Below are 14,707 nucleotides of genomic sequence, written 5' to 3' on the forward strand. Positions count from 1 at the left end.
TCAGATTTGGTGGCTGTCACGTTCCTGGCAGGGAATAGTTTATCGCCACCACATGACGGCGCGGTTTATGCAAATCTACTTTTTGTACCTAAGGGGGAGTGGTCAGGCACAAGAGATAAAGGTGACGCCCACTCTGATTAAAGGACTAGGTGAGCGCCAGTATGGCCGCCATTCCAGCGTCTCCAAATCTGTGCCATGCAGAAGCTTGGAAAAGCTGGGTGACCACCTGATTATTGTCCATAGTCAAACTGCGTGGGCGTCGTGTCATGTCAGTAGGAAAGCTGGGTGAGCCCCTGTGCTGCTGCGTGCCCAGCTTTCCATGGCTTCCCCTTTATTTCTGTGCCATGATGATGATGACGACGGGTTTCTCAGGCAGCTGACTGCTCCATTGTTCCTTTATTTCGGCCCCGCGGCGCTCTCTTCCCACTAGGACGGGATAAACCAGTTCACTGCTTGGGTGAAGCGGAGTCCCTTTTATTAATAATGTTTTTTGTTCTTCCTTTCATTATAGTCCCATTATCTGTATGAGAGGAGCTGGGATGTGGCGAAACGCAGGGACATCAGGGGGGCGGTTCTGTGGCGACTAACGATGTGATCCATCTTGTATAATGGAGCGTTCTTGGCTTTTCTGCTCCGCGGATATATAAACAGTCGTCATTTATAGCGGCCATAACACTGAGATCACCAGTGATACCTGCAATCATTGAAATCTTACCCCCTTCATAGTCTCCTACACCGCGCCATTCTCTGCATTACCACCGCCGGCGACACCGTCCATTGGCCCCTCTTCATTTCCGTTTTTTTTTTTTTTTTTCTCTCTCTCTCTCTCCTTGCCTTCATTTTATTGTTTTTTTGTTTTTGTTTTTTTTTTATGGTTGAAGTGTCTTTTTTTATCTTTACCATTCCTGGGGACCATTACTACTGGGCGTCATAGTACGGTATTAATGTACTGTACAACAGGGCCCTAAGAAGTCCAAAAACCTTTAAAAAGGGGTTTTACCATCTAAGAAGAAAAGTTTGCAGTCACTATAGGGGACTCAAGATTGTTTTTCTTAAACCGGAAAACCCATAAAAATAAATAAAATAAGAAATATAAAATGATGTAATTAATATAAAATTATATAATGTAAAATTGAATAAACATTGTTAAAACTTTTTTATATTAATTTATTAAATAATAATTTTATATTAGATTATATAAATAGTTTACATTTATTATGTAATTTTATATTGATTGCATTATATCTGTATATTGTATAATTTTATATTTTTTATATATTTATTACATAATTGGTTTTTTTTTTTTTTTTTTTTCAGTTTAATAAAGGGGTTTTCCGGATTAAGAAACAATCTTGAGTCCCCTCTAGTGACGGCAAACTTTTCTTCTTAGATGGTAAAACCCCATTTTAAATGTTATTGGGCCCTTTAGGGCGCCCTGGTGTACAGTACATTAATACCGTACTATGACGCCCAGTCACAGGTGCACAAACCCCTGCAATAGGCCCCTTATTATCTGCCATGACGGTGCCACCCGCACCCTACAGTTTTGGGGGAAGGTGGTCGATGGGCATTTATTGGGCAACTTTCCCCTTTGTTCCAGAATGGAACAATGCACTGTAGCTATTTTTGTTTTATTTTTATATTCTAAGTTTTTTTGTGTTAAATTCTCAACTTTTTTGTGTATTCTGAGGTTTCTTTTGCCTTCAGTGTTCTGATCCAGGAAGCGAGCGCGGACTCCAAGCTCTATCCATCGCACCGCCCCGTCGGCCTCTCCTGCGGCCACTCCTGCTATTTTTGTCCCCGGGCACAGAGGCTCTGAGAATAGCTGCGGTGTCCGCCCTCCTCGCGGCCGCTGATATTCTGTGTCACCATCCCAGGCCTCCTGTGTAAACAGTGACATTTTCTATTCGGAGGACAGACCGGGCGGAGGCGGCACTTGTCCTAAAATCTGGAATTCCTTCTGCAACTTTCCAATATAAATTGTATTTGTTCCTCAGAATTAGAATCTCTGCTTGCTGTCAGTGTGAAAATTCGCCTTCACAGCTGATATTCCGGTGCAGTGTCTGTTTCCGGATCCAGGACAGGAAAGCGATTTGTACTACTACTGTCTCGCACATCGTTGTGTGAGCTTTGTAGTTCTGGAGGCACAGTTTTGGACACCTGTGACTGTTGAGGAAGGCTGTCAGTACATGCTGGGAGTTGTAGTGTTATAAAAGCTGGCTAAAAGTTGTGCTGCAGATACTGAACTAATGCAACTGGGACCAAACAGGTTAAACTAAAGTCTGCTCCTCCTGTCGGCTGCTTTTCCCATCAGATTTTTTTTTTTTCTTCTGTTTCATGTAAAGATTTCTTCCTTGATCTGTAAGGAATGACGGCTCATCTTGGGATGATCCCGTGACGTTCCCCAGTCTTCCCGGCCTCTCCCCCAGCCCCCCTAACCTATTCCCCAGTGCTCCGGGCCTCTCCCCCAGCCCCCCTAACCCATTCCCCAGTGCTCCCGGCCTCTCCCCCAGCCCCCCTAACCCATTCCCCAGTGCTCCCGGCCTCTCCCCCAGCCCCCCTAACCCATTCCCCAGTGCTCCGGGCCTCTCCCCCAGCCCCCCTAACCCATTCCCCAGTCCTCCGGGCCTCTCCCCCAGCCCCCCTAACCCATTCCCCAGTCCTCCGGGCCTCTCCCCCAGCCCCCCTAACCCATTCCCCAGTCCTCCGGGCCTCTCCCCCAGCCCCCCTAACCCATTCCCCAGTGCTCCCGGCCTCTCCCCCAGCCCCCCTAACCCATTCCCCAGTGCTCCGGGCCTCTCCCCCAGCCCCCCTAACCCATTCCCCAGTCCTCCGGGCCTCTCCCCCAGCCCCCCTAACCTATTCCCCAGTCCTCCCAGCCTCTCCCCCAGCCCCCCTAACCCATTCCCCAGTGCTCCGGGCCTCTCCCCCAGCCCCCCTAACCCATTCCCCAGTCCTCCCGGCCTCTCCCCCAGCCCCCCTAACCTATTCCCCAGTGCTCCGGGCCTCTCCCCCAGCCCCCCTAACCTATTCCCCAGTCCTCCCGGCCTCTCCCCCAGCCCCCCTAACCCATTCCCCAGTGCTCCCGGCCTCTCCCCCAGCCCCCCTAACCCATTCCCCAGTGCTCCGGGCCTCTCCCCCAGCCCCCCTAACCCATTCCCCAGTGCTCCGGGCCTCTCCCCCAGCCCCCCTAACCCATTCCCCAGTCCTCCGGGCCTCTCCCCCAGCCCCCCTAACCCATTCCCCAGTCCTCTCGGCCTCTCCCCCAGCCCCCCTAACCCATTCCCCAGTGCTCCGGGCCTCTCCCCCAGCCCCCCTAACCTATTCCCCAGTCCTCCGGGCCTCTCCCCCAGCCCCTCTAACCCATTCCCCAGTGCTCCGGGCCTCTCCCCCAGCCCCCCTATCCCATTCCCCAGTGCTCCGGGCCTCTCCCCCAGCCCCCCTAACCCATTCCCCAGTCCTCTCGGCCTCTCCCCCAGCCCCCCTAACCTATTCCCCAGTCCTCCGGGCCTCTCCCCCAGCCCCTCTAACCCATTCCCCAGTCCTCCGGGCCTCTCCCCCAGCCCCCCTAATCTATTCCCCAGTCCTCCCGGCCTCTCCCCCAGCCCCCCTAACCCATCCCATTCCCGGCTGCGGATCCGTGCCCCGCAGCTCCCTAGCGCCATAGAACAATTATCGCTATTTGTTCAGCTTGAGCAGTTTTTCTTCAAGTTTTCTGATGTTCGGCCAAGGTGCGGAGTGATGAAAAGATGCACAGATCTCCCTCCCGGAGCCGTGAAAATGCGCATAACCTGCTTTCCAGCGACGCTCACCCCCCATAAGAAATAACGCCGTGCGTGTTTAATCAGCAGACTACAACCCTCCTCATTGGTAGGAGCGATGGCTGATGGTGGAAGGAGACGCCCGGCCCAGGCTGCATTCATCGTATATAGACCGGTCCAGTCCGACATTAGGCAAGTGGGCACATTATACCCATCAGTATGGGGGGCATCCGACCAAAGGCCACATGTGGGCAATGTTTACACAGACAGAGTGCCGTACACACTGGGAAAAGAAGCTAAACTGTAGCGGTCCCAATCGTCAGGCATCGAGGGGTTTTGCACTGTACATGATGAGTGATAAATGTGTAATCACAGGGGTCTGACCGCTGCAGCCCCCATTAGTCAAAGGTCAGAAGTCCCCTGAATGTTGCAGAAGCTCGACCACCGCTGCGTGCACTGTGTGTCATAGTGGTGGTCACACATGCTCAGTAGCGTCCCACTCACACCGGAGGCGCAGGACCCCCATTCTCATAGTGTCAGCCATCTTTATTAGATGCCATCTTTTACACCAGCTGCCGCCGTAGCCTCGTCTCCTCCTGGAACGGCCGCTGTGTTTTCTAGACGTTTTGCTCGTATTTGTTCGGCCTGTTGGGGCCATTACGTAATGGAACAAAATTCCTCATGAACATGGTCACCGCGCCAGCAACGCCTCGGGATCTGGCAGGGCGGACAGCGAAGGTGGCTGTGGGAAGTGTTGTTGTATGGCTCGCTCTAAACTTCGGGGGTCTATTGTCAGCGGCGAACTGTTACAATGCGAAGTTTTACTACAACATGGCCGCCGCGGTCACTGATTTACAGCAGCGGCCATTTAAAGGGGCATGCACTACAGCATATTCCTAATGAAGGGTCCCGTGACCAGTGAGAAGTGTGTGTCATGGCTGACTGGCCGGAACGACCGCCTTCCCTGTAAATATCGTCCTGCACCTCATGACCGCACACGGGGCTAATCACCAAGTTAATGAGGCCGGGATGTGACCTGTGCGCAGTGCTGAAGAGGCCGGATGGCAAGGTGACTCTTCCCGCAGAGCTGCGGTGCTCGTCGCTGTGTGTCGGACTAACCTCCTCTCTCCCTTTCTCCTCTAGCTGGAAGATTGCACGTTGCAGCTATCGACTAACGGGAACTACCTGGACATCGAGCTCTCCCTGGCCGAGCAGCGCGACTACCTGGAAGCTTTCTTCGAAGACATAAGGTACAGGCGGCACTTTTATCCACGTCCGTATTTTTCTGTATGGCGTGCACCTTGTGTGCGACTTCTCATGATGTCTGTCCCGAGAACGGATGGATTCTTAAATCTATAGTTGCCTTGGTTACCGGTCACCTCTGCAGTCCGAGTGGTCAGTTACCCCAGTAAGGAGCGTGTTCTGCCATAAGGTTCTGTGAATCTGGCGGATCCTCCTTGTCCTCCTCCGATGCCATAGAGGCACAGGGGTCTTATAGAGCAGCATGGGGGACGCTCAGTTTGGGCCAGCGTTGTCCTCCATGCTTGTGGTCCAGGAGGCATAGGTCAGGGGTTTATAACCTCGCTCTGGTGGTCCCCATCGGTTTTCTCTACTTTCCTGGAGCGGCAATGTGCTGCATATCCACGTGAGCACCGCTGCAGCCAATCACAGGTTGATGCGATCATGCTAAAATGTATAGCGCATAACTGATTAGATGCAGCGGTCACAAGGATGCACAGCGTTACAGGAAAATCCGTATCGGTAGGTGGGCGGCCCGGATGGCGCACCTGACGGGGCGCTGGCATTGTACCGATGCAGAAGTGATCAGCGCCAGTGCGGAGTCATATAGGCAGTGTTAGGGGCAGTTTATAGGCAAAGCCAGGCTTTAGTACGGCCTGTGTGAACTCGCACTTACAGGGGTTATCCTGTGGCTGACGGCCAGAATGACAGTGCGGCCCCTGCACGCGTTACGTAAGTGCCGCTGCTGTATGAGCGCTGCACCTGCTGCTCGGGAGTGTCCCTGGAGATGAGCGACACATACGTCTCACTTCTCTCTCCAGCGTTGCTTCTCCTTACCATACATGTCAGCACTTCTCCACTTTCTCCAAGATCTCTGCTTGCTGTCAGCGGAGAAGAACTTTTTTTGTTTAAACCTTGAATTGAGCAGAAAGCTTTGCAGGATCTTGGTTTGGGGTCCGCACATCATTGCAGGGCACTGTGAACTATCTCGGCTGGCATCTTGGACCCCTCCGTTATGTCTCCAGGGCCTAGTAAATCCCAGAGACGTCCAGGATTTCAGCTCTTGGGGAAGTTTGCAGGACCCTGCCATGATGTGGGCACCGGAGCAGAAACTCTACTAGAGACTGAACAATGCCCCTCATCGTCTTCCAGAGCTGCGGTCACCATTGTGCCAGCTTCAGAGCTGCAATCGCCCAGCATTCTTCGCTCGTACAGCATGGTCACAGAGCGTTTTTTGGTGACTTGTCTTCTGGGGCGTGTTGTCTTTGCACCGCTAAGCCGATAATTGCAGCTCATTTGTGAACCGATATTCTGTGTCTTGGGATTGCTGTTTAGGCGATTTCCTGGAGGATTTTTAAATCTGTGCCTGTCTCTTTAAGCATAACCATCCAGGTGAATGTTCTGGGTGCGGCCCCCGGGATCTCCCCGTCTTGGCCGCCCTTTACATCGGCGATCCCCCGGGACGTGTGGTACGGAGACCTGTGTTGTTGGGTCGTTGCAGCGGAGCGGTTGCCTGGCATCTTTGGCACAGACTTCTGCGAGCGCCATGCTGCCAGCGTGCGGCTTCTGATAACTATTCTCACTCCTGCCGACATGCGGGAGGATTCCCCTGAGATATGGGGGTTCTATAGGGACCAGGGCAATGGCTGCCAGGCTTCTATAGAAGGTTTTATAGGGGAACTCTCCCCCGTGCTGTGCATTGCCATTACTGCTGCTCCAGTTGTCAGGTTCTGAGTGCCTTCCCCGTTAAGGTCGGTTCTGTAATGAATGGTCCTGGGCTTGTTACATAATGGCTCCTCCGTTGTATGGGGGGCTGCAGCGTGATATAAGTGGGCGTTTATACAGTTTATAGACCTCCCCCATCCCCAGCCATTATTTCTGAGGAAGGGGCTGCGGTCAGAGATCTGCAGGGGAGGACGCGGCTCGTGGTCTGGGCTGATAGAAATACCACATGCAGGATGCAACTGGTGCGGGGGGGATAATGGCAGAGGATGTGGGGGCTGTAATTAGGGAGGTCGTGTCCCTCTTCATGTTGTATATTGTTATATCGCCCCCAAAAATGCAGTTTATTAATCTTCAGCGGCCGCCACATGGATATTACTTTCTGACCCTGTTCAGCCATTGTGGAACTACAGCTACCAGCAGGCCAGGAGACTTCAGAATGCTAGTACAACACTTTGCGGTCTCTTTTCTAGGAAGCCCTTTAACTCTGTTCATCCTGAGCCACCTGGTTCATGCATGCTGCAGGACATGAGCTACATGTAATCTGTGCATTTTAATAACTTTATTGGTAATGTCACAGCTCATCATTTAGTGGGGGGTGTCCAGTGTCCCCCACTACGCCCAGTGACTACCTCCATTGTCCCTCATTCCTGACTGGCCTATATAGTGGGTAGTTTGCTGGTCAATGTGCTGTTAGCACAGTTGACCCCCAATGGGGGCTTACAGGATCCCCTTCCCCCACCGTCAGCCTTTCCCTGTGGTGGTGGTCTACATGCTGACAAACAGCTGTCCAAATGGGCAATAACGAGCAGGTTGTGGGGGACCGGCCATGAGGGGCTTGGGAAGGGCGGCCTCTGTGATGAAGTGTGACACATGGGGAGAGCAGGCTGCGGAGATAAGAGCTCAGTCTGTGTCCCGGGGAGGATGAGCAGGACCGTCAGTGCTGGCAGGATGAGCGGGACCGTCAGTGCTGGCAGGATGAGCGGGACCGTCAGTGCTGGCAGGATGAGCAGGACCGTCAGTGCTGGCAGGATGAGCGGGACCGTCAGTGCTGGCAGGATGAGCAGGACCGTCAGTGCTGGCAGGATGACGCAGGGCAGAGGGTGAGTGCTGGCAGGATGAGCAGGACCGTCAGTGCTGGCAGGATGAGCAGGACCGTCAGTGCTGGCAGGATGAGCGGGACCGTCAGTGCTGGCAGGATGAGCAGGACCGTCAGTGCTGGCAGGATGAGCGGGACCGTCAGTGCTGGCAGGATGAGCGGGACCGTCAGTGCTGGCAGGATGAGCGGGACCGTCAGTGCTGGCAGGATGAGCAGGACCGTCAGTGCTGGCAGGATGAGCGGGACCGTCAGTGCTGGCAGGATGAGCGGGACCGTCAGTGCTGGCAGGATGAGCGGGACCGTCAGTGCTGGCAGGATGAGCGGGACCGTCAGTGCTGGCAGGATGAGCAGGACCGTCAGTGCTGGCAGGATGACGCAGGGCAGAGGGTGAGTGCTGCGATGGGACCACGCTGTGTATGGGGGGACGGAATAGACGGCGGTGATATTACAGCTGGATATGTACATTGCAGCAGCCCGTTACTGCTGTGTAGTCGGGAGATTGACAAGAGGGAGGAGCCAGGAGTTCTTAGGAGGGGGCGGAGGTCCTTGCCGGTGTGGGATTTGAGTTTTGCAACTTTCTAGCATGCTAATTAATTTCTATAAAAGCCGAAAATTTCTCGCAGCTGAGAGATTGATACAGTGTGTCTGGTCTGTGAGTCGGACCCTTCAGCAGATTGTTTGTTACAATGTATCAGTCTGGAGTAGGATTCCGATACATTTGTCTTCTAAACAGACAGGACCTGGTCGGAAACCAGAATGTTTTCGTTCACTGACAGCAAGCGGATCTGGAATTAAAACCCAGGAAATACGATGACTTAGCAGGACGCGACGTTATACAGCGATTAAAGGGGTCGTCCGAGATCACAATGGCTGCAGTAAATGCCCCGCCGGTGGTCTCTGCCGCTGTGGTGGTCCCATACTGACATGTAATCACTGCAGCCGATCCCAGGCCACGGCAGTCACGTGCCGTACAGGCTAGTAACGCCGCAGAGGCCGGTGATTGGCTGCCGGTAGGGGGCAATTACCGGAGGAGTCATGATTGTTCTTGGGGTTTTAACATTCTCTGACAACTCTGACAACCTAATTACTCCACTGAGCAGAGCAGGGCGTCCAGTACAGCGCGGAGTTCTCCATTGTACGATGTGCCTCGTCCTCCCCTCTGTCTATAGCTCTGTCCGTGTCTGTCACTGAGATCCATCACCGCACATCTGCTCCCAATGCTCACTTATTCTAAGCGCTGTCACTGCTGGACTACAGAGTGTGTGTGTATATAATATATGTGTGTCTATACAGTATATATGTATGTGTGTGTGTATATAATGTATATGTGTATGTATATAATGCATGTGTGTATATAATGTATGTGTGTATATAATGTATGTGTGTATAATGTATATGTGTGTGTATATAATGTACAATATGTGTGTGTGTGTGTGTGTATATAATGTATGTGTGTGTATATAATGTACAATATGTGTGTGTGTGTGTGTGTGTGTATGTATATAATGCATGTGTGTGTATATAATGTATGTGTGTATATAATGTATGTGTGTCTATACAGTATATATGTATGTGTGTGTGTATATATAATGTATATAATGTATGTGTGTATATAATGTATGTGTGTATATAATGTATGTGTGTATATAATATATGTGTGTCTATACAGTATATATGTATGTGTGTGTGTATATAATGTATATGTGTATGTATATAATGCATGTGTGTGTATATAATGTATGTGTGTATATAATGTATGTGTGTCTATACAGTATATATGTATGTGTGTGTGTATATATAATGTATATAATGTATGTGTGTATATAATGTATGTGTGTATATAATGTATGTGTGTATATAATGTATGTGTGTATATAATATATGTGTGTCTATACAGTATATATGTATGTGTGTGTGTATATATAATGTATATAATGTATGTGTGTATATAATGTATGTGTGTATATAATGTATGTGTATATATAATGTATGTGTATATATAATGTATGTGTGTATATAATGTATGTGTGTATATGTGTCTATACAGTATATATGTATGTGTGTGTGTGTGTATATAATGTATATGTGTGTGTATATAATGTATGTGTGTGTATATAATGTATGTGTGTATATAATGTATGTGTGTCTATACAGTATATATGTATGTGTGTGTGTATATATAATGTATATAATGTATGTGTGTATATAATGTATGTGTGTATATAATGTATGTGTGTATATAATGTATGTGTGTATATAATGTATGTGTGTATGTGTGTCTATACAGTATATATGTATGTGTGTGTGTGTATATAATGTATATGTGTATGTATATAATGTATGTGTGTATATAATGTATGTGTGAATGTGTGTGTATATAATGTATATGTGTGTATATAATGTACAATATGTGTGTGTGTGTATAATGTATGTGTGTATATAATGTATGTGTGTCTATACAGTATATATGTGTGTGTGTATAATGTATATGTGTATGTATATAATATGTGTGTCTATACAGTATATATGTGTGTGTGTATAATGTATATGTGTATGTATATAATATATGTGTGTCTATACAGTATATATGTATGTGTGTGTGTGTATATAATGTATATGTGTATGTATATAATGCATGTGTGTGTATATAATGTATGTGTGTATAATGTGTGTGTATATAATGTACAATGTGTGTGTGTGTGTGTATATAATGTATGTGTGTATATAATGTATGTGTGTATAATGTGTGTGTATATGTGTGCGTATATAATATTGTATATGTGTATATAATGTACAATATGTGTGTGTGTATATAATGTGTGTGTATATATATATATATATATATATATATATATATATATATATATATATATATATATGTATGTGTGTGTATATAATGTACAGTGTGTGTATATAATGTGTGTATTATGTATGTGTGTGTATGTATGTATGTATGTGTATATATATATATATATATATATATATATATATATATATATATATATATATTATATGTGTATGCATATGTACATATATATTAGGTTCTTTATAAGGATGTAGATCTGGGGATTTATTCTGACGGAAGGTTCAGTCCTAGAACTTCTGCTCTTCTCCATTTACACCTTTGGCCTGGGACAGCTCATAGAATCTCACGGCTTTCAGTATCACCTCTATGCTGATGACACACAGATCTACATCTCTGGACCAGATATCACCTCCCTACTAACCAGAATCCCTCAATGTCTGTCCACTATTTCATCCTTCTTCTCCGCTAGATTTCTGAAACTTAACATGGACAAAACAGAATTCATTGTCTTTCCCCCATCTCACACGACCCCCCCAACGAACCTATCCATTACAGTAAATGGCTGTCCACTCTCCCCAGTCCCACAAGCTCGCTGTCTCGGGGTAATCCTTGACACTTCTCTCCTTCAAACCACATATCCAAGCCCTTTCCACTTCCTGCCGACTTCAACTCAAAAATATTTCACGAATCCGTTCATTCCTCAACCAAGAATCTGCAAAACCCTAGTCCATGCTCTCATCATCTCCCGCCTTGACTACTGTAACCTCCTGCTCTGTGGCCTCCCCTCTAACACTCTCGCACCCCTCCAATCTATTCTAAACTCTGCTGCCCGACTAATCCACCTGTCCCCCCGCTATTCCCCGGCCTCTCCCCTCTGTCAATCCCTTCACTGGCTCCCCATCACCCAGAGACTGCAGTACACAAGCCTAACCATGACGTACAAAGCCATCCACAACCTGTCTCCTCCATACATCTGTGACCTCGTCTCCCAGTACTTACCTACCCGCAACCTCCGATCCTCACAAGATCTCCTTCTCTACTCCCCTCTTATCTCCTCTTCCCACAATCGTATGCAAGATTTCTCTCGCGTATCACCCCTACTCTGGAACCTTCTACCACAACACATCAGACTCTCGCCTACCATCGAAACCTTCAAAAAGAGCCTGAAGACCCACCTCTTCCAACAAGCCTACAACCTGCAGTAACCACCGATCGACCAAACCGCTGCACAACCAGCTCTACCCTCACCTACTGTATCCTCACCCATCCCTTGTAGATTGTGAGCCCTTGTGGGCAGGGTCCTCTCTCCTCCTGTACCAGTTGTGACTTGTATTGTCCAAAATTATTGTACCTGTTTTTATGTATACCCCTCCTCACATGTAAAGCGCCATGGAATAAATGGTGCTATAATAATAAATAATACAGGATCAGTACAGGATCAGTAATGTAATGTATGTACACAGTGATTCCACCAGCAGAATAGTGAGTGCAGCTCTGGGGTATAATACAGGATGTAACTCAGGATCAGTAATGTAATGTATGTACACAGTGACTGCACCAGCAGAATAGTGAGTGCAGCTCTGGGGTATAATACAGGATGTAACTCAGGATCAGTAATGTAATGTATGTACACAGTGACTGCACCAGCAGAATAGTGAGTGCAGCTCTGGGGTATAATACAGGATGTAACTCAGGATAAGTAATGTAATATATGTACACAGTGACTGTACCAGCAGAATAGTGAGTGCAGCTCTGGGGTATAGTACAGGATGTAACTCAGGATCAGTAATGTAATGTATGTACACAGTGACTGCACCAGCAGAATAGTGAGTGCAGCTCTGGAGTATAATACAGCATGTAACTCAGGATCAGTAATGTAATGTATGTACACAGTGACTGCACCAGCAGAATAGTGAGTGCAGCTCTGGGGTATAATACAGGATGTAACTCAGGATAAGTAATGTAATATATGTACACAGTGACTGCACCAGCAGAATAGTGAGTGCAGCTCTGGAGTATAATACAGGATGTAACTCAGGATAAGTAATGTAATATATGTACACAGTGACTGCACCAGCAGAATAGTGAGTGCAGCTCTGGGGTATAGTACAGGATGTAACTCAGGATCAGTAATGTAATGTATGTACACAGTGACTGCACCAGCAGAATAGTGAGTGCAGCTCTGGGGTATAATACAGGATGTAACTCAGGATCAGTAATGTAATGTATGTACACAGTGACTGCACCAGCAGAATAGTGAGTGCAGCTCTGGAGTATAATACAGGATGTAACTCAGGATCAGTAATGTAATGTATGTACACAGTGACTGCACCAGCAGAATAGTGAGTGCAGCTCTGGAGTATAATACAGGATGTAACTCAGGATCAGTAATGTAATGTATGTACACAGTGACTGCACCAGCAGAATAGTGAGTGCAGCTCTGGGGTATAGTACAGCATGTAACTCAGGATCAGTAATGTAATGTATGTACACAGTGACTGCTCCAGTAGAATAGTGAGTGCAGCTCTGGGGTATAATACAGGATGTAACTCAGGATTAGTAATGTAATGTATGTGCACAGTGACTGCTCCAGTAGAATAGTGAGTGCAGCTCTGGGGTATGAGCCCCCATGTGGACAGGTGTATGTCGGTGCTTCTTTCTTGCACCTGTTATTGGAGGGAGATGTTCTGCTTCTTGGCAGGAGGATCGGGGCTTGTTTTATAGCTCTCGCTCTTTACTTTAGAAGTGTCGTCCTTGATGACTGATCCTTTCCACAAAAGCTTTTAGAGTAAATAGTTTACACTCGGTTCCTACCAACTGTGTGGAGGGTTTATAGCCTCCGAGGTGATAATATTCCAGGACTGGTCATTATCTGGTGCTCAGGAGGACGCCGCAGGCCAAGTGCTCCTTTCTCTTCAACTTTAATGGCTATAAAAGACACAAGATTGAACCCTTGTCTCAATATTTGTTTAGCCCTGTGCCCCGGACTCCATACTTCCCGTGAGAGTGCCAGCGCTCCGGGTTGCAGGAATGCAGCGTTACAGTAATTGACCCGCCATGGACATTTTCCTGTCCCCAGATTCATTAACAGTCGGACAATGGAGGCTTTGATGGCCTATACTCACGTGATTACATATATACATCCATGTGTGACGGCTGCGGAGCGTGACGACACGCACACGTGTGGATCGTGTCGTCTATGGGGCTTTCAGTCTCGGATCCCGCTGACCTGTATGACCTGCTGCGAGGATTTACCATCTTTCCATGAGTGTCGGGATCAGACTTCAGGAACCCCCTCACATGTTGAATATAAGGGGCCATGACACTAGGACCCTTCTTGCAAGTGCGCACCCCCTTTCCCGCATGGAGCGGCATCCCCCACTCTTGCAGTAATGTATATGTGTAGTAACGTTGTTGCACGCTCGCCTTCCTCCTAGCACTTTCTGCTGGTGCAGCATTTCTCCTGGAGGTCCCTGGTAAGCCATTAGTCGCGTGGCGTTTCCCCTAATTACAAGTTCTGTTCCTTTCCAAGACCCAGTAAATAATAACCCTGCAGCGTGCAGGCGGGGGGCTTCCTGGGGGTGTAATCGCAGCGTCCCGTCTGCTCTCTTATCTCGTGGTATGGTTGATTCGGAGCGGTCCGATGTCGCGGCGTCGTTCTGCGCAGATCACCTGTCCGTCCTCACTCCATCGTGATGCTTTTCGGGAGTAGCCCCCCGCGTTCCCCCCCATCTCTCCGAACATCGTTTTCTTTGTGCCGTATCTGGATTTCTGTCTCCCAGCGCGACGTACATTACTTCCATATGCAGAAAACTTAGGAAATCCCTTGTGGCCTGCAAAAAAAGATGGACGTTTCGTGTAACTGAATACTTTGGCATGCCGCGGCTCTTAATTTTAGCTTTTTATGAGTAATGGCTTGAAGGCCTCGGTGCATCTGACAGGGAGGGGGGATGATGGGGGTTTTCATCTGTATATAGTGTCGGGTAGTCTGCACTCTGTCAGCGTATAGCAGCCGATGGGACGGGAGCTCCTGCCATATACCAGGGCCTCCCCAATCTGCTGCTGCCGGTGTATACGTAT

At 48.4% G+C, this 14,707-nt stretch overlaps 1 protein-coding gene across 2 annotated transcripts in view; it reads left to right on the forward strand.

The window, feature by feature from the left end:
* Nucleotides 1-14,707, forward strand: part of FHOD1 (formin homology 2 domain containing 1) — a 67,555-nt gene that overhangs the window by 17,912 nt on the left and 34,936 nt on the right. For both annotated transcript variants that reach the window (XM_069739338.1, XM_069739337.1), the window contains exon 2: nt 4,905-5,011. In XM_069739338.1, coding sequence (XP_069595439.1) covers nt 4,905-5,011 — 107 coding nt within the window. The remainder of the gene's footprint in view (nt 1-4,904; nt 5,012-14,707) is intronic.

This window comes from Ranitomeya imitator, chromosome 9 (genome assembly GCF_032444005.1).
Source record: "Ranitomeya imitator isolate aRanImi1 chromosome 9, aRanImi1.pri, whole genome shotgun sequence".
Taxonomy (NCBI): Eukaryota; Metazoa; Chordata; class Amphibia; order Anura; family Dendrobatidae; genus Ranitomeya; species Ranitomeya imitator.